Source organism: Molothrus aeneus, chromosome Z (assembly GCF_037042795.1).
Source record: "Molothrus aeneus isolate 106 chromosome Z, BPBGC_Maene_1.0, whole genome shotgun sequence".
NCBI lineage: Eukaryota > Metazoa > Chordata > Aves > Passeriformes > Icteridae > Molothrus > Molothrus aeneus.
In genome coordinates, this window is record NC_089680.1 from 31,125,973 (window position 1) to 31,145,503 (window position 19,531).

At 38.0% G+C, this 19,531-nt stretch overlaps 2 protein-coding genes across 4 annotated transcripts in view; one reads left to right on the forward strand and one right to left on the reverse strand.

Moving 5' to 3' along the window:
* CERT1 (ceramide transporter 1) overlaps nt 1-11,146 on the reverse strand; it is a 79,860-nt gene extending 68,714 nt beyond the window's left edge. For both annotated transcript variants that reach the window (XM_066569053.1, XM_066569052.1), the window contains exons 1-2: nt 10,915-11,146; nt 7,449-7,583 (exon numbers count right to left, since the gene is read on the reverse strand). In XM_066569053.1, the coding sequence (XP_066425150.1) occupies nt 7,449-7,583; nt 10,915-11,010 (231 nt within the window). In that variant the 5' untranslated portion in view covers nt 11,011-11,146. The remainder of the gene's footprint in view (nt 1-7,448; nt 7,584-10,914) is intronic.
* A 337-nt stretch (nt 11,147-11,483) lies between these two features.
* POLK (DNA polymerase kappa) overlaps nt 11,484-19,531 on the forward strand; it is a 34,278-nt gene continuing 26,230 nt past the window's right edge. Inside the window, exon 1 of one of the 2 annotated variants that reach the window (XM_066569664.1) lies at nt 11,484-11,568. The gene's annotated coding sequence lies outside the window, so the exon portion shown is untranslated. Of the gene's footprint in view, nt 11,569-11,949; nt 12,162-19,531 lie in introns of those variants that run through there. The other variant, XM_066569662.1, reaches the window with a different exon arrangement.

Consider the following 19,531-nt stretch of genomic DNA (forward strand, 5'->3'; position numbering starts at 1 on the left):
ATGTCTAAAGGAGGAGGCAAGAAGATTAACTGGGAGGAGAACGCACAAGCAGTCACCTATGACAAACTATTTTCAATGTATGAACAGAAAACTCAGTTAATCTTCAGGAAGCATCTAAAAAAGAGATGGCCAGCTGTGGCTGCATATTAGCAGACAGAAAATATTCTGACTTTTTGACTTCATATTCTATGAATGCATACCCAAAAGTGAGGTCTAATATTGTAAAAAACCTCAACAGAGCTGTTGAAAACGTCATTAACAGCTATCACAAGACACACCAGATAATAAACAGCAAGTTGCCTAGGAGGACTGTTGAGCAACAGTACAACCCTGGAGGGGGTGACATATGAACCAAACATATTCCTGAACAAGAAAGCAACTATAAATCAATCTTACAAAAATGCATAGAAATTCAGATTGAGCAAGAATAAGGATTGCAAGTAGCATAGAAAAATTTGCTGAGCTATAAAATCATAGCTTCAATACCTAAACCACTGAATTTATTCAAGACTTAGTATACATCTGCAAGAAATACTCCACAGCATGAAACTGCTCCAATATACTGATCCACAGGCAAGTATTATGACCCTGAAGTGTATGTCAAATAATGAACAGTGTTACAATTTAATTATCTTAATTAAAGAAGTCATGTTGTGGAACTGTCTTCTCTCTGATAACAAAACGACAAATACTGCTGGATTACAGCCTTAGTTTCAAGAGTGTGGTAACACATGATTACATTCAAATACTAAAAACTAATTCTTCAGCAATATTAAGTAAGAGTAAGATATTTGGTTAATGTACATTGTAGATTTTTTTACATCTTAATCATTTTAGAACCTGCATCATAGTACAAAGAACAGCCTCACTGAGATGATCTGGATGTGTATTTTTCCATTTCTGACTTAATTTCTTCAATACACACTACAGAAGAACTTATCCATTTCTCCACCATGCCAAATAATTCTTTTTTGCTTGACCAGGATATTAGCACTTTATAGAAGTTCAATATATACACACCTTTTCATTTCACATCAACCCAACAATGGCTGGTTCAGATAACTCAGAGGCATACACAAATTTGTACAAAGGATGTGAATGCCAAAGCTAATTATCCAGAAAAACCCTGTATTTCAAGGAACTTCCACATGCCACACCAGCAGCAGCCCAGTGTCATTATCTCCTATGCACTTACCCCCTTTCCCTTCCTCCCTATCCTGTTGCTCTTTGGCATTTTCCTCTCCAGAACAAAATCACCTCAGGCCTTTCACATATGACTAAGTATTCCTAAATACATGCGCCTCTATTTAGAATGTCCATTTCCCATTTAGCCGAAATCTCCCACCAGTCTTGATTTAACTACTTGATTGAGACACACACCAAACCTAAATAGTACTAATTGCCACATGACCTAAATAAACCCTGACCTAGTTAGGGCTTACATTATAAGTCTTAGTTTACTCAGGTCATTTTTTTAGTAGCAACTAAGGCTGAGAAGATACTTTATCAAATTACAAAAAATTAATTATTCAATTAAATGCCCATCATGTCATGCTACACCAGATTGTTTTCCAGCCTCAGACAGTTGGAAACAATATTTATCCAAGCAATCAGCAATTACTACAAATTTAGTGCTAGTGTTTCTGCCCAGGGCATGGTCTCATGGCTTAGCCTTTTTAATAAAAACTTTCACAAACTAACACCTACCAGTTCCCATTCAACTTAACCAGCAACAAACTCAAGCAAACCTAAGAGTAGATACCAACTGCAATGACAGCATTCTTTTATCATAAGCAGGTATCTTAGCAAGATCAAATTTTGACACAGTAGCTAGAAAAAAAAGTAAATCCAAACTTTATTTCCTCTATACCACTTCTATGTAACACATCAACTGAGTCCAAAATACTGTTAGATTTTACATTGTAAAATGTAAACATTTCTTATACAGTGTAAAAAACCCACATCAATATACTGTTAATGTCAAGATGACTTTTTGAAAGTCTGCTTTGCAAGATATGATTCTTCATGCTACTAAGAACACTTCTCTAGCACTGACATCTCCTTCAATTAAAAAGATACATCTTTATTATGAAACTCAGAGATTCGTAGGGTTTGATGTTTCTGTGAAAAAAATTCGTAGGAAAGTTCTGCATGTGTTTTAATTGATAAGCACATGAAGCATTTTCTGTTAACCTGTCAATCTATTTTTAAAAATGTCAATTTGTACTTTGTCTCACAAGTGCCGAATTATTAATGGTGGTCAGTATTACTCTATAAATAAAACAGAAATACTACTAGAGTGAGGAAAGGTGGCTGTTCAACTAACCATATATTTAAAAAGTGGAATAAGATTTTTATTTTTAGTGGTTGATTACTGGATAGAAACATGTCAGTCTCTCTTCAGACTACCAGGAAATGAGAAATTTAAAATTGCGATCTGCCAGTTTAGCTCTTTCATGGATAGGGTTCTTGTTCATTTTGTAAACTAAAAGTAACACATGTTTACATCTGTCCTAATTTATAAAATGAATATTTATGAAGTTCTTTACAATTTACTACTACTTAGAAAGGAAAAAAAGCTAAGACAATTCACTAAGCTGGCCCTTAGACAGACTTCCATTTTCTTGCTTTTCCTGAGCTCCAGATATTCATAACAGATACTCAACCCCCACGCCTTTTAGAAGTTCATTCTAAATCTAAATGGCTGGCTCGCAATTTTATATTAATATAAAATGTCATTACTGCCTTCATTAAGCAACTGTTCTTTCCAATTTCTGGAAGAAAAAAGCCCCAACAAACATGTTTACTTGAAATTATCTCTGCTATGCAAACTGAATTTATTGCACAGTCCTAGTTCAGGCATTTCCACAGACCTATCTAATTGTCTCTTTACAACACAATAAAAAAACAAAGTACTCCAAAAACCCCAAACTACAAACCAACAGCAAGTTTCCATAAAGGTTTTGATAAGCATCTACATCACTGCATATAACCAAAGCCAAGGAAAACCATTGCATCACAGTTATTGCACCTGGTTGAAGCAACTAAAACCAAAAAGTTTTTCTACATAAATAATATACACAGGAAAGAAGATGAGTATCAATCACTGGATTAAAACAACATGGCAAATATAGATTCTATCAGTAGAAAAGCTGAAGTTTTAAGCTGGAACATAAGCTTCTGGAACTCTTCCTGTGCAGCTAGTCACCTCTAGGGACAAAAAATACAAAGTTCACACATAGCTGAGTTTAAGCACTCTTAAAATTTTACCAAGCATTACATTTCTCTAAACATTTTTTAATATCCTCTTTATACATCCATGCAGAAGAGCTACTCTGACCAGGCAAAACCCCCTAGAATTCATCAGATAAACACTTTGTTATTAAGAATTCTACAAAGAGATTTGAGAATCTATTAATATAAATTCCTACCACGATTAAATTAAATGTTGGCCTTCCTCTTAGATTGCCTGAAGTGGGGGCAGAGCATACCATTTTACTCTTGATTTATCATGCTGTGACTACATGAATTAGTGCAAGTCACTCTGTACAACAGTGGTGATGGCACCGTAAGAACAGACACAACAACCAAAGCAAAGACAGCACAAGCTTATGGACCAGGCTGCCTGAAAGTTGGACTTCCAGATCTACAGGGCATTTTCTTTTGCTCTTTTAACAACAGACCTAAACCTTCCAACTCCACAACCATGCCCCAGGGACCCACATTTACACAACTGCCATGAACATCCATTCTAACCTTGTACACAGAATTCCCCACTGGAAGTCTGACTTCAAGAATGAATGAACTACAAAACTTTAAGATAAAGAAGGGTATTCTTAATGAAGACCAACTGGCACTGACTACCATCAACAGCACTAATTTAGTATGCACAGGCTAGATTAATATAACAAAGCTTAAGTTTGTCCATATATGAACTTTCTATAATATGCATAATTTCATCTCATCCACTGACCATACAGCAGAACTTTCATTTTCAGTTTCAGCCTCCAGCCTGTTATAAACCAATTAAACACCTTTGAGGTGTTTTGTCTTATGTGGATAAAAGCAAGTCACCTAGCATCATATACTGACTTTCATCATCCTTCCCCAAACTTAATTCATTTGGCCAGTTCTTTACTTGATGTAATTCAGTCAGCATACAATAAATAATCATTCTTTGTTCATCTATTCCAGAGAAATCAGCTGTTTTCAGTCACAGTAGTCTAACCAGATCCTATTTCATTCAATTTTTCATTCAATGACAGGTTACCATCACATGGCCATACCTGTTCTGGATATATGACAATGTAATTCTGCACTTGAAGCACACAAAAAAGCTATGCTAATAAGCATAAATTTAACTAGTATTCTTTCATCAAATAAAGGGAAGAGATGGGTGTCTTACAAAATATTCCTGTAAAACTATCTATCAATCCCTACCCAGTAAAATACAAATGATACAACAAGAGCAGAAGCAACTGTGGGTTTCTGCATACAACATTCATGTCTCAATTAATACTACGACTTATAATTAGACTCATCTTCATTGCTGAAGGTACAGTAATACTGCTCAGTGACAGCAAATTTCCAAATTTATGCTTATATGTTAACAAAATGTGGTCATTTTATAGTAACAGTAGAGTTAACAATGCACAAAAAATCATTACATTCCTCATCGGATTCAAACATGCTTACCTAATCCAAGTGCCTAAAAGAAAGCTTCATGAAAATCCAGCTACCCTTTCCTACAAGGGAACACTACAGTTATCAACACCATCTCATACTACAGAAAACTTAACTGAAATACAACAGGTTAAGATAGAAGTACTTAATGCCTCTGACTCTGGATCAGCAAGATCAAGGGAAACTGAACTTACAGTATAGTGAAAAATTGTTGAAAAATATTAAAGATTAAGATATCAAGCACATCAAATCAGTGCAACTCAATTAAGCCAATAAGAAACCTGACATCCCCTCATTACCAAACTAATTACTAATCATTCAGTAAATAGTAAGTTCCACTGAAAGCAAAGGCAGTTTCCACACATTACCATTTCAACACTTATTTTATCAGCTATTAGTGTTTTCCTATGCATTTAAATACATGCTGGAAAGTTATAGTTACTGAAGACATTATGAGGATACAGAAGTAAAGATCAACTATGTGCCTCAAGAAGAATGCCTTAAACATTTATCTTTGAGCATAATCCATTTTCGATTGAAAACTTAAGTTTTAACATGAGTGCAAAATACAATATTCAATTTGCTTCTAAACAATTACCAATGCTACAGAAGCAACAGAAGCATCAATGCTAAAACTCTGGCATTAAAGTACACTCTCTGAAAAACAAAGAGAGAATAATTACAAGACAGTTTCAAAAGTATATTTCTATATACTAGAGACATGAAATGATCCAATGGTATTCCTCAACTTCTAAACAATAACTTTAATTGCAGCTAGATATAACTAACTGGAACTTACTAGCTTTCAGGAATACCATCTACCAACTGAACTGTCAAATAGCATTCACAAAGCACGAGCCTGAACAAGAATGGAACTAAAATACTCGATTAATCTTTAGATGCTTTTAATTCTTTCTCCATGTATTCAAGAAGTTCAAGAACTTAAAAACAGATGCATCAATTCAACTCCAAGTTACCAGATCTAACAAGTGCCAGACAGAAAAAAAAAAGGTACCTGTAAGAAGTTCCACTGTTACATACATCCTAGTCTGAAGACATGCTTGCCAGCTTGCTTCCCTTTTGTAAACTGCAATGTACCAAAACATTCCAGCAGAAATGGTGGTATCCCTATAAGCTCTCACTCCACCACCACAGCTGGAGATGTGCTGTACAGCATGCTTGCAGATGCCCTTTGGCTACATCCTTGCCAACACCTTCCTCTCCATGCCTGGTTGGCATGCTAAGCTCTTGCCTCTTGATAGATTTTTGGAAGTTCTGATCATAGGCTCAACAGACTGCCATAGATAAACCTCAGTGAGAACCCATCCCGAGGAAGTTCTAGAAGCACAAACAGTTCAAAAAAATAAAACATGTTACATGCACTGTTTAAATTTTTAGATGACTATAATACTTGCCAGACATCTAAATGTAAAAACCTCCTTTTCTTCACATGCTTTTCTCCAAAATACATTCGGTTGATGTAATCAATTCAGTCTTTTTTTTTTAAAACCAAGAGGTGTTAAATAAAATTCTCTTTGTAAGCTGTTTATCAGTAAGGAAGAATATTTCTTGTTCGTCATCCTTAATTCAACTTGAAAAAATTCCACATATTTGGTGGAATAAGAACATACATGCTAAGATTTAACACCGCTACTTTAGTTATTTGTGTGCTATGTGAAAGTCCGGCTATTTTTACTCTAAATCATGTAACTGGACAGAAATATTTACCGGTATTGCAGAGAGCTAACAGCATGCTTTTTGATAACTATTAGTCATAATGTGTATTGTAATTCTAAAAGCCAAAAAAGCAGATTTTTTTCTTTATCTTTAAGGCCAATTAATACTTTTGATTTTTCATGGAGTCATAAATGTTGGGAAAAAACTCTAATGTTATCAAGTCCAACCATCAACCCAGCACCACCACACTCACCACGCCATCAAGTGCTATATCCACACTTTTTTTGACACTTGCAAGGATGGTAACTCCACTGCTACCCTGGGTATCCTGTTTCAATGTTTTACAGCTCCTTCTCTGAAGCATTTTTACTGTGTAATCTAAACCTCCCCTGAGACAACCTGAGGGTATTTACTCTCATCTGTCCACTTTCTACCTGGAAGAAGAGACTGAAATACAACTTGCTAAAACCTCCTCTCAGATAGTTTAAGAGGACATAAGGTCCCCCCCTCAGCCTCTTCTTCTCCAGCCTAAGCAACCCCAGCCCTCTCAGCCACTCCTCATAACACTTATACTCATTTATATAGAGGCTCCTTATTCTTATCAGTCTATTCCAAACCTTCTTTTAGCATTTGACAAAAACAACAACACACTAACTTGTTCAAAGAAAGAAGAAAAACAGAGAAGAACATTTTCTTTTGGAGTTGTGTTCAGAAAGTCAAGAACCACATTCAAAGAACCACTACCTCTTTCTAGAGCAAAGACTGTGAAGGATGGTACCTCCTCTAGGAAGTTGGTTGGGGGTCTTAAATTGACCCATGGAAAAAACTTTGCACCCTTCAGAGGCAGACAGCCTATCCACCCACAAAACCCTCTAGTGTAAGAAGTGAAAAGTTGCTTGCCGAAGCCACAAATTAAAAGAGTTTGTTTTAGCACTAGGAATTCGTTGCCCTGCTCCACAGTGTTCCACTGATGCCACTGTCATAAACAGATGACCTTAAAGAATTGCCATACCCGTGCTTGCTTTCACCAGACACAAATATATAGCACCTCAAAACATGAATGATGTCAATAATAAAATTGTACTTACTGTAATCTCAGCCTTGCTCAGACAGATAGAGCCTCTGCAGCCGTACTCTGTTTCATCTTCAGACTTGTAATAACTGAGTGTGTTGCTTTTCAGAACTACCCATCGATCCTGCCACCCATGAATATAGTTGGTCCACTGTAAAAAAATTTTCCAGCGATCAGCCAACAATAAGACAGCAATAAAAGAACAATGGATGTTTTCTAGGCTTTTGAGTACCTGAAGAAAAAGGTAACTTATTTTTACAAGCTCTTTTTAAATGACAACTTTTTTCTCCTCAGAGATCCTAGAATAATTTTACAATCTCCCAAAACAACCAAAAACCCATTGTTTTGAAGGGTCAGTAAGACAAGAGATGTCTGGACTCCAACTGCACTGCCAAGGTCAGTCACAATAAAGGCAATAAACATACTGACACAAATTGAGGAAAACAGGGGAGGGGGAAAAAAACCTATTAATGACTAAGGTGAGTTTAGGCACCTGATTTAAAATCTGGAGCTAGGCTAAAAGACTTAAGTGGAACACGAAATAATTTATTTTACATAAAATATGATATAAAGTTATCTTCATATAAATACAAACATGCCATTATCCCACAGCACCGTAAATAACTACTGTAGTGCCTAGAGGACTCAGTGCTTTATAATTTAATATTGCCCATAGATACTGCTTTAGGTTTTAATTCCATCTAAGAGGATACTTGATTATAGCAGACATCCAATTATGTTTTTGCTATTCAGATTTTTCTAGATATTCCACATTCACATACTGAATAAAACCAATATTCCAGGAACAAATTCTGGATTAATTCTAGAGACATCTAGTAAAAAATGACCGAAGGTTCTGACTACTATTCTTACATTTGCAACATTTTTTCTGACTGCACATTGTAGAATCATATGAACTTCATAGAATCATCTGACACTGATAGAAAATCAGGACTATCCCATAATTCTGACAATACACTGATACTTATTAATCAGTCATGGTGCAAATGTCATACATTTGATAAAAACAGAAACAAAGGCATTGAAATCAATCTTATCATACAAGCATTTCTTTGATTTTGACAAATGTTCCTTCATTAAAATCTCTGGTTAACATTTAAGTCTATCCATCATTCATTATTTTGTAATCTAAAAGATGAGGGGGAAAAGTCAACTAACAGTCTCGTTGCCACTTCATACCACATACATTAGTTAACACATACTCCATAATTACACATTAACTTTAGTAATAAGATGACGAGGTCTAAAGAAAACAATTACAGCTAAGAAATTCTTAACAATTTTCAAATGTAGGCAAGACCTTGATTTGCTCTTAAAATATAAAGCTCTTTTTCATCTCTTAATACATCTAATTGCTAAGGCAGCATTACTTAAAGAAAGCCTCAAGTGTGCTTGGTGCATGAAGTGGTAGCACAAGCAGTCAGAGGTGTATTATTTCCTGCCTTCCTCTTTTCCTATCTCTCATGTTCCCAACTCCTCCCAAGATCTCCAAGGCAGAGTCCAAAGTTATCTTGGGGGAAAAAAAGCAAAGAAAAAGACCTTTCGTTCTCTGAAAAGTTAACAGAAACATACATAGCAGTGAATCTTGCATTTGCTGTTGCAATCAAAGCTTGCTGTTGCAATCCAAATGTGCCATCCTTTAAGTATACATGGGTAGGCACGAGGTTTTGACAAAAGACCAGTGCTTTTCCAAGCATCTAGATTCGCATGCTTCCTGAAAGCCTCTTCCACTGAAGTTCTTTCTTTGTATCCACCTTAAAATCATTAGCAGGAAATACAATGGAAAAAAGCCTAGAGTTGCAAAACATTTCAAAAGACCAGCAGGATACACTTTTAACAAGTTTCTCTTACCAAATTCCTCCATTACCTTCACAGTTTTTCTCTTTACTGAAGGCAAGAACTACTAAAACTACTACTCACACAGTGAACTGCAGCCTACTTCTATGATTTTAGAATTTAATTATACACAGTAAGATATTAAAAATAGGTATTTCCTTAGCAGAAAGTTCAGTATGCTACCAGTCCATTTAAATTAGTTTACCTTAATAATTACTGAGGTATCAACTAACAAAAGGTAACCTTACCCCTCAATCATATTCATTGAGACAGGTTTCGTCATACTTGACTATTCAGATTAAATTCCGGGTTCTCATGGGAAAGACACTCTCTGCTACACTCAGCATAATCATCCAGAAAAGTAAAAAGTTTGCACATACCTCAGCTAGAATGTCAGAAGCTATGGCTTCACCTGCTACACCACTGAGAAAAGCACCTGGACTTTGTATTTAATTTGCTAACATAAAAATTAATTACATCCCACAAATTACTTCCCTTCTAACGATGGAAGCATCTTACCCAAGGAAAACTTTGCTGTGAAAATAAGCAAACAAAACAGCAAAATTACACCAAACAAAAACCTCTTATTGTAACTAAACTATCTCACCTCCATCTCATCCTCTCCTTTCACCATCCACTATTAGACAAGATCTTACAAACGAGAGCAGAGATCCTTCTCTTCTACTAACCATTCCTCTTATCTCAGGGGTTAGAAACATTTCCAGCCTCTGGAAGGAGTTCACAAAGTCCCTCACAACAGTGTGAACTCAGTTATGGCTGTTTTCTACGCATTCAGGGCAGTGTAAGATCTCTGTATCCCGCGCCTCCTACGATGGCTCGTGCCTAGCCTTATTGCGTAGGACAAGAAAAAAAATTCAAAACATAGTGCTTTAATCTTACAGATATTTCAGCGTTATTCTGAATATACCTTCTGTAATAAAAAAAAAATATCCGTATGAAACTAAGTAATTCAATATTCTAAAGTACTTCTGAAAATAAATTTTTCCAGTATAAACCAACACATGCTCGGAAGCTACCTTATTTCCAGCGATAAAAGAGAAAATAACTACGGTTATTTTTAAAAGGGGAAATAAGCCGTATAGCCATTTTCCTTTTCCTCTCCTCCCGTTATCTCTTGTCGCAGGAGTATTTCAATGCCCTGTTTTGATACTTGCACTCAAAGCCGTGCCTGCTCCCGAGGAAACACGACTGGCTGCGGGCACCTCCGGGAGCTCCCGGGTAGCCGCGACACTCAGGCCCGGCGCCGCTCCGGCCGGAGCCCGAGGCGCGGGGGAGACGCCCTCCCTGCGCGGCTGCCGGAGCCCCGCACCGTGCGGCCGGCGGGCTCGGGGGGCGGCGGGGACCGCGACTCTGCTCGAAGAAAGGCTCCCCCCGGCCGCAGGGGGCGGCGGGGCTGAGGGAGGGGGCGCCCGGCGCCACCGCGGCTCTGCCTGGCAGCGGCTCCGCCGTCAGGTGGCGGTGCCCCGGCCGTGCCAGCGCCGCCCGCGGAGCCGCCCGGCCCCCCCGCCACCGGGCCCCTCGGCCCGAACCCCCGGAGCGGTCGGGCCTGACAGCGAGGAAGACGGGGGACGGCAGGGCGCAGGAATGGGGTAGAGGCGGCTTACCTTGCTGAGCACCCCGCAGAGCTCAACAGGCAGTCCGAGCTCGGTCTCGGGGTCCTCCTCAGAGCCGGAGGAATTCCAGCTCTGGTTGTCCGACATGGAGACCGGAGCCGCAGCCACCGCCGAGCTGGGAAAGAGCCGGAGCGGCCCCCGCCCACAGCAGCCTCTTCTGCCGAAGGGACCGGAGCGCCGGGCTCTACTCGAGCGGGTGCCGCCACCGAGCGCCGCCCGCCCCTGCCAGCGACCGGCCGGCAACTACGCTCGCAGCCCCCGGATCCCCTCGCCGCGGCCCCTCAGACCCCGCCCGCGGCCAGAGCCACAACACTGGGACAGCGAGGGGAGGAGGGGCGAGCGCGCGTCCGCCTGCTGGGCACCCGCTCAGCGCGCTCCCGCCGCCGCTGCCGCCGCCATCTTAGGTGAGGCGGGCGCTCATCGACGAGCACTCCGCCCCGCCGCGGCGCACCGCGGGAGTTGTAGTCCTGCCCTGCGCGGCCGTGAGTCCGAGCGCCATTGCCCCTCCCTCGTGCCGCAGGACGTGCTGGGAGATGTAGTCTCACTCCGACGAAGTGCGGCCGACATCTTGGTTTCGCCGTTCCGCGACCGGTGGTATCGCCTCAGTGCCCCCGGGGGAGGGGAGCTCCGCTACCAAGGGCGACGGTACTGCCCGGGGCGATGTTTGCTTTGTCTTTTGTGCAGAGGTATTCGCTTTATCTTTAGCGAGGCGAAGGGTCTCTCTGGCTCTGCTCGCTTTCAAGGGCGAGGAGATGTAGCCTCTCTTGCTCGCCTCAAACCGGCGGGACTCGGAGGACAGTTGAGGGGGTTGAGCGCCAAATTTTTCCCTAATCAAATATGGTGGAGGCGGCGGGAAGGGGCGGGAGATGAGGCCGGCTCCGGATGGAACGAGAGGGAAGGGCGAGCCGTTCGGACCCGTTCGGGCTTTGCCTCCCCGGCGGCGCGCAAGGCGTGGGGTGGGCAGAGCAGAGCAGAGCAGAGCTGACAGTGACGGGTCAGCGCTCCGCTTCGGCTCTACGTGTGTCCTGTCTTCCGTTTATTAAGCTGCTTTCGTAGTTTAGGGAAAGAAACGGTGATTTTTTTTTTTTTCCCTCCGACTTAGTCTGTACTATGTGTTTTCGTCGATAGTTATGGGTGGAGATGTATTTGCAGGATGGGGAAAAAAAAACCCCACCCTGTTGTACCTGTCACTTCGTGGTTTATGAACAGCGAATATAGTGGTTTGGGAAAGACATAAGGTTTGTACTAACTCATGTCCTTTCTCCTGATTTCTTAGGCGGGGGAAAAGTGTGTTAAATAATGTTGGTTGAGGAAATTTCGGGTTGGGAAGATACACTTCTGTTTCTGTTGTAAGAGCAGTGCTTCACAATTCTGTTTTCTCTGACTTCTTCCTTATGTCATTGTGTAATTTTCCCGTTAGGCTGTTTGAAAGTTTCCGTTGAGGGTTTATTATTTTTTTTAAAAGAACATTGACACATCTACTTATATGCATTCTCTATATATAGCAGTTAAAAGTTAAATAATATTCATACTGCTCAGAGTCTCAGATATAAAGATATTTACAATGAAGGCAGAACTGAGGATAATTCAAAAGGCAGCATAATTGTCCTAAATTATTAGAAATAAAAAAAAACATAGACATCTTAATATTTGCGTAATCGTTGCAATGTACAGGAAAGAAAACTTTTACAGAAGTCTACTGTGAGTGCTACTTTAGACAATTTGCCAAAACCCAATGTTTTTTGATTCACTACGTGTTTGGGAAGAAAACAAGTGCATGTTTTTCTCCATAGCCTTAGTTTTAATGTATTGTATTTGTCAAGCAGGCCTTGTAAGTATTGATATGTATGAGAATAGTTTATATGTTGTTGAACAATAGCAATATGTTGTTGAAGTTAATTGGCATTACTTGTAAAGCCAGTTGTGTTTTCCCAGTTAAATTCTGAATGAACTTCTTTTCAGGAGTAGGAGCTGAAGAAACATGTCTGAGCAAGTCCTTTTAGCAGTGGCAGTAGCATGTACACAGACATTTCCTGTCATGCTTTTTCTATTCACTTAGTTACAAATGAAGCTTGATTTTTCTGTTCTTCCTCCAGAACATTGAATCAATCAAGTGTTACATACTAAAAATACATCAGGTAGATATTTTTTCAGGTCGTTCGACAAACATACCCATCCTTTATAGAGAGAGTATTTGTTTCTTTTATGAATTGTGGCTAGCATTTTACAAACTTTAATGAAAAAATATTGAATGCTTAAAGGTTTGCATTTTCAGCTTTTCATATAATGCATTAGTTGTGCTAGGTAATAGATTTTTGTTAACATCTGCCACATGCTCCTAATGTATCTTGTTTTTCAACACAGTGTCACCAGTTTATGTTCTTCCAAAAGCTGTATTGCAATTGTGAATACCTTATGTAAATTACCCTTTCTTTCCAATGTTCTGACCGTTTTTAGAAGCATAACATACTGTCTGTCACTCTTAATGAGATAAGGCCATACCCTTTTCAGCAACCATGGGGTGCAGTGGGAGTAGATTTGTAAAGGACAGGTTTAGTGCTGAGAACTTGAAATTCTTACACACGTTTTGAGAGGTGTTTTTTTCAGACTACAGTAGTTTGATCCCTTGGAGGGCATTACATTAAAAATTGTGGTTTAGCAGGTGTGCTCTAGAAGAGCAATCTTCAGTTATGTATTGTTTTAAAAGAATCAGGTTTGCCTGTGCCAAGACCAATCTAGGATACAAACCAAAGCATAGGAAATGTAGAAAGTCATACTGGTATCCAGATGCACTTGCTCCTCTTTAGCTCCTTCTATACCTTTTCTCCTGAACTGTTATTTTGTCATTTATTGCTGTGTTTGTTCTTTCATAGCAAGTGTCGCTGTACTCCGTCTGTACCCCTTCTGGAGTCTTAGGGATTGCAAGAAGTTTGCAAATTACTGTTTTAAGTGGGAATAGTCCTCACCTTTTTTAGAGCAGCGTAACAGATAGTGTTCTGTATCAATGTTGTGTATACTACTTGTAGTACAAAAATTGGGAGTGTTGTGTTTTGCTGCTTGGAATGTCAGTCATAATAAGCACTGTCAAGTGGGTAACTTTATGAATACCTTTATTTTTTTTCTTCTCCCTTTTTATGTATCTTTTTTCCACTCCCATACCTTCTATTTTAGGGTGTTAATTTTATGTTTTTAAAACAGAATCTTCACCACTTTCTTGTGTGTTCATGCTTACCATTCTGTTTGTTCTGAAATTTAAGACTGTTTTTCTTAGGAGGATCCTTAAAGGAGCTTTGTTATGCCACAGCATATTGCCTAATAGCATAGGCTCAGAAATATTAATGATTCAGACACTTTATTCTAAAACAGCTTTGCTCTCTGTGAATCACTGTATTAGGCTTTTATTTCTAAGTTAAAAAAAAACCAAAAAAAAAAAAAGTATGTGAGTCTGTTGGCACTAAATATGTCTGTAGAAGCCAGGTTGCAGATAACTACACTTCCTCTGGTGTAGCTTTTACTGATGAGTGTTCAGTTCCTTCATTATTTTCTTTATGGATTAAACTACTAAAGCCTTTGTTTTCAGTAATCTAGAAGTGCAAGGAAAACTTAGTTAAAGACTTGAGATAAATCTTTGAATTGAAAAGGTCATTTAAAATACTGAATAGAGGCAGAAGATACCATGGTTCTTTACTCTTCAAATAAACTTAAATGTTCTAAAGACATGAGTATTTTTTGACAGAGAAACTGAAAAGTTTCTTCTGACAGAGAAACTGAAAGCAGAATTTAGAACAGAATTGCTTTGTGTCTTGCCTACAGAAAATTGATGGGGGGTGAGTATTCCACTTGTTTTACTTGAGTCACTCTTCACATAAGCAAGGAAATATTCAGACAGTTTGGTGAATGGCATAAAATATTTTGACATTTATTTTGAACATTGTCAGAAGCAGTGTCTATTAACTGTTTACTTTAAGGATGAATTATTTAATATTTAAAAAGATGGATTTGCCTGTAATTTGTTACATCTAAAAGTCAGTGAGTATACAGAACCTTGTTTTTGCAGGGTTAATTCCAGGCGCTTGTATGGGATTTATGTTTTTGTAAAATGCTGAGTCACCTGCTACTTTAAAAGTTCTCTCATTTCATATGTGTCAGCTTGAGAACTTGGAATTTTCACTTCCATGAATTTGGCCCAGTTTTCTCTTCAGTATTAATTTATCATGTGCTCTGGCTTATTACATTTGTAAAGATACTACATCTTTATTGAAAGATTCTTTTTTCTAAAGAACTTGTCTGTTTTATATTTTGAGAGCGAGAGAATAGTGAAACAGTAGTTTTGAACAGACTAGCTGGGAATCTATGTGGTTAACACCATGTATGTTAAATGTATATGTATTAAATGACAACATTCTTGTGTAGTTCCTCCTGCCAGGTCTTTTCTTATAAATCATTACAGGATTAGAACTGACAGGAATCTTTTCAGGAAGCCAAGCCTCTAGTAAAAATCAAACCCCCTGTGGCTATTAGGGGTCGAGCAGATAGTTAGAAGGACAGTCTGATATGCTTTCTTGAACGTGCCTTTAAATAAGGAATCTCTGAAATATATTAATTGAGAGAAAATAGGAAGTTTATTGGGCTCTTGCTACAGTAAATGATGTATCAGATTTTGATGCAATGTTATTGGCAGTTTTTATAAGTTTTACAGAAATTAAGAAAAATATTTAATTTAGATGCTTGTTTTAGGCATCCTGAGGATAATAATTAAAAGATAATTTGGGAAAGAGTCTCTAATATTTGTGTTGCTATTTGCAACATTTATTCAATTCTTTTTGCATACCATGGAGACTTACTTAGGATAATTAGGGTGCAAAAGACAGTCCTTTTTGTCTGTGCTATATGTTTTGATTCCTTTGTTGAGTTTTTGAGCTCTGGGCTCAGTTGACAATTGTGTCTCTTAGTAACTTCTTTGCAGCTCACATTGTCATGAGAATATGCGATAGCAAAGATATCAGAATTGATTTTATTTGAAAGAACAGGTACACAACTTACGTGCATTGAACAATAACTCAGTATGCAAATAAATTACTTTTTTTAAGCTTTTCCATACTGGTGTCATTTTCCAGCCTTAATAGTTCTTCCCATGTTGTTAACATGGTCAACAAAAGATGAATTGTTAACATATTTTGAAAATGTTAATAATGTACATAATGGCACTACACCTATTGAACTGAATAGTCTTATATACAAATATAAGAATATTATAAATGTATATTTTGCATTATTTTATTACATGGAAACTGTAATTTAAAGGCATTTAACTTTTCATACTGTATACAGAGTTTATGTTGCTGGAATTGGAGCATTTTTAAGGAAGACAAGCTGGAAGAGTTTCACAGGATCAAATATAAGTAATTTCCTTTAGGTTGGTTCAATAAACTGCTAAAAAAATGCTATCTTTGAATGAAGGTAAAGGCACTTGAAATTAAATTGTTTCTCTAATTTTATTGCTATTTCAATCTCTTGACACTTTCAAATACTATATAACCCTGTCTTAATAGTTTAGTTTAGTTTCTGTGCCTGATTCTAGACGAGCTTGATTACAGTTGAATTAGTGGTCTTTTCCCACTTGTAGGCATGCCAGCTTACTCATGAAACTTTCTACACAGTAATGGTATTTTGTAGTTCTTCTCAATGTTTTTGCTTGTTTGTTGGTTTGCTTTACATTAACCGTTGACACTCACTGCCAAAGTATTTACATTTAGAAATCCTTCCCTAGCAATTGGAAAGTTATCTCCTTCCCCTTACATATGATTTTCCTGCTTCCCCTAATTCCCCAGCCACAGGAATAATTGGGGAGTATATTGCTAAAGACTGCCTTCACAGATTCCTCTAGTTTCACACACCACTTGCTCAGTATGATAGTGAGTGAGATGTCATCTTTTGTATTAGAGGAAGCAGCTTTGTCTTGCAACAGCTTCTTGAGGTAACAGCATGCCAAAAGTATGTCACTCTGTGTAGACTGTTTCATTAGATTCTAGTCCCTTACCCACTTTCAAATTTTTTTAGCAAAAAAATTGTCACCAGGAGTTCAGTGTTTTCTCTATCTTAATTGACACAGTTACTACATTTCTACATTGACATATTGTTCATATTTTGCAGTTTAAAACTCTGCTGCTTCTCTGTTACATTTAAATTTTTCATTTTCACCTGTGGCAAATGAGCACTGGTTTTATCTGACAGTTCTGTATCGGTTGTCTTATTGTAGCCATTGTGATTAATTTCAGTATGTTAAATATTTTATGGATTTTTTTTTTCAGACCTGTTAATTTGAAACCAAGATAATGTTCAGGTTCTCTTCATATTAAGCAGCTGGAAATTGTATCACCTGTTATTCATGTTTTCCTTTCTGTACATCTGTAAGCTCTGGTGGACAAATGTCATGTCCTCAGATACATATTTTCTTCTTAATTTCTGCTAAGATATTATTTGATATTTATACCTTTTCTCATCTGAGTCTAGCAATATATTTTGTTCCACACAATAAGCTCAAAAGATAAAATACACCAGGTGATCACCATTTTTGAGATTTTATAATGACAATTATTTTTTCCATCACTGTGATTGTCATGGTAAATTTTTTTTATTGTTAGATATGTAACAATGTGATAGAGAAGACTTTCTTTTGACTAACATAAATTAGTTTTTAAAACCTCTACTAAAAACTGAGCCTTTAAGAGTGCTCTGAATGAGGAAGGGGAAAGATTTGTACATGTTAGGGAGAAAGACACTTTCAGGAATAAGGAACAGCTAAAAACATTTTGAGAAATGGAAGCAATCTTGTGTTCATTCCTGTTTCTTGAAGGCAATGATGATAAAAGAAGCAGGGAGAATGGTGGAGGGATATTTACTTTGATGAAAGTATTCCTTGGAAATGTTGCTCATTACTTACCAGAGATTGCCAGTAACAGTGGAATTACTGGGAGATCGTTTATACAGGGGTGCTTATAAGCATGAGATGAAATTTGGAATGTTGTTTGGGATGCAGTGCTTTTTGCTTTCATTGAAGTCTAGCAAACCTGTTCTGATAAATGTGTATGTTAACTGTAAGAGATTGTCCTATCGCAGGTGAAAAAAATCTGTGAAAATGTTCAGCATTGTAGTCTTTTGTTTGATAAATATACATAAGAGCTGTGAAGCTACTCCTATTCCCAGAAGCTCAACTGCTACTAAAGGATTAAGAGAAGTGTCCTGATCTCTACATCAACTTAAGTTCTTTGTAATACAACACACTGTATATAAACACAGCATTATGTAACTGATCTTGCATTTTTCAGCAGACACCATAAACAGTAATGTGAATTAATAGCATATGATTGAAATTCAGATATTTTTGATAGAACATTTTTTGTCAATATGGGTTTCTCCAAATAGCAAGGGTTCCTGTCACAGGGATCAGTGTAAACTTGACGGTTGAATGTCCATTCTGCATGACAGTAAAACTGGAGTGGCTTATGAGTCAGTGACTTGGGGCAGGAAGAAATGGTTTCTGTATGCTTTTTCAGTAATGAATACATGTTAAATAATTTGTGGCATTATGACACTTGGACTTTTTGGCAGGGCCTCTTGCAGTATTACAAGGGGTAATTGTTTTATTGAGGAGGATTGGTATAGATCGGATTTTACAGTGAGATTTTTACAGTGAGTGTTTTCACAGTGAGAGTGGTGAGACACTGGGACAGGTTGCCCAGAGAAGTGGTGGATGCCCCATTGCTGGAAACATCTGATGGCAAGTTGGACAGGGCTCTAAACAACCTGATGTAGTTGAGGATGTCCCTTGGTTGGACTTAGTGACTTCTAAAAGGTTCCTTCCAACTCAAACTATTCTGTGAGTCTGCCTGTTTGAATCTGACTAAAATAAGACCACTGCTTCATGGTACAGAAGATGAAATTTGCTTTCTTTATTTTTTTGAGATCCGTTTAATAACTAAACAGCTTACCATATAATAAGAGCCTATTGAGGATTCAACAATTTACTTTCATAAAGAACAAGGGAAGAGGTCAGAAGTTCATGTACCAGAAGTATCTGCATGTATAAGAAATTACAGATGACTGTAGTTGAGTAATAAGGGCTTGGTAAGTTCCACTAGTTGGATACCATCACACAACACATTAATGGCAAAAAAAAGTGCACAAATTTTATCCTGAATTAGGGTTTTATTCAAAACCTTTAATTGAAGCCATCTGTTTTTAAAATATGTGTTTTGACACAAACAAGGTTCTGAATTTGAGCTAGAAATTACTGGAAAGGATTCTACAGGTTGACTTAAGCAGGGATGATGACCAAATGAGTGGTGGTTTTGTTCAATTTAAAGATATTGCAGTTTTTTTTCTTTTAATGTAATATTAAGGCAGTATTTTGTGTTTAAGGTGGTAATGTTTCATCTGACAGGGTAATGCACAGGTACAAATGTCATGTTCATATGTAAGGTATAGTGAATGTCCATTCGTATAAAAGTATATAATACACTTCCTATAAAGGTACTAGCCTTTACCTGAGGCTGGTCTGTGCTCAGTTATTTCTGTAAGGGAGGTTTTAATGGAAAATGGTTTTAAT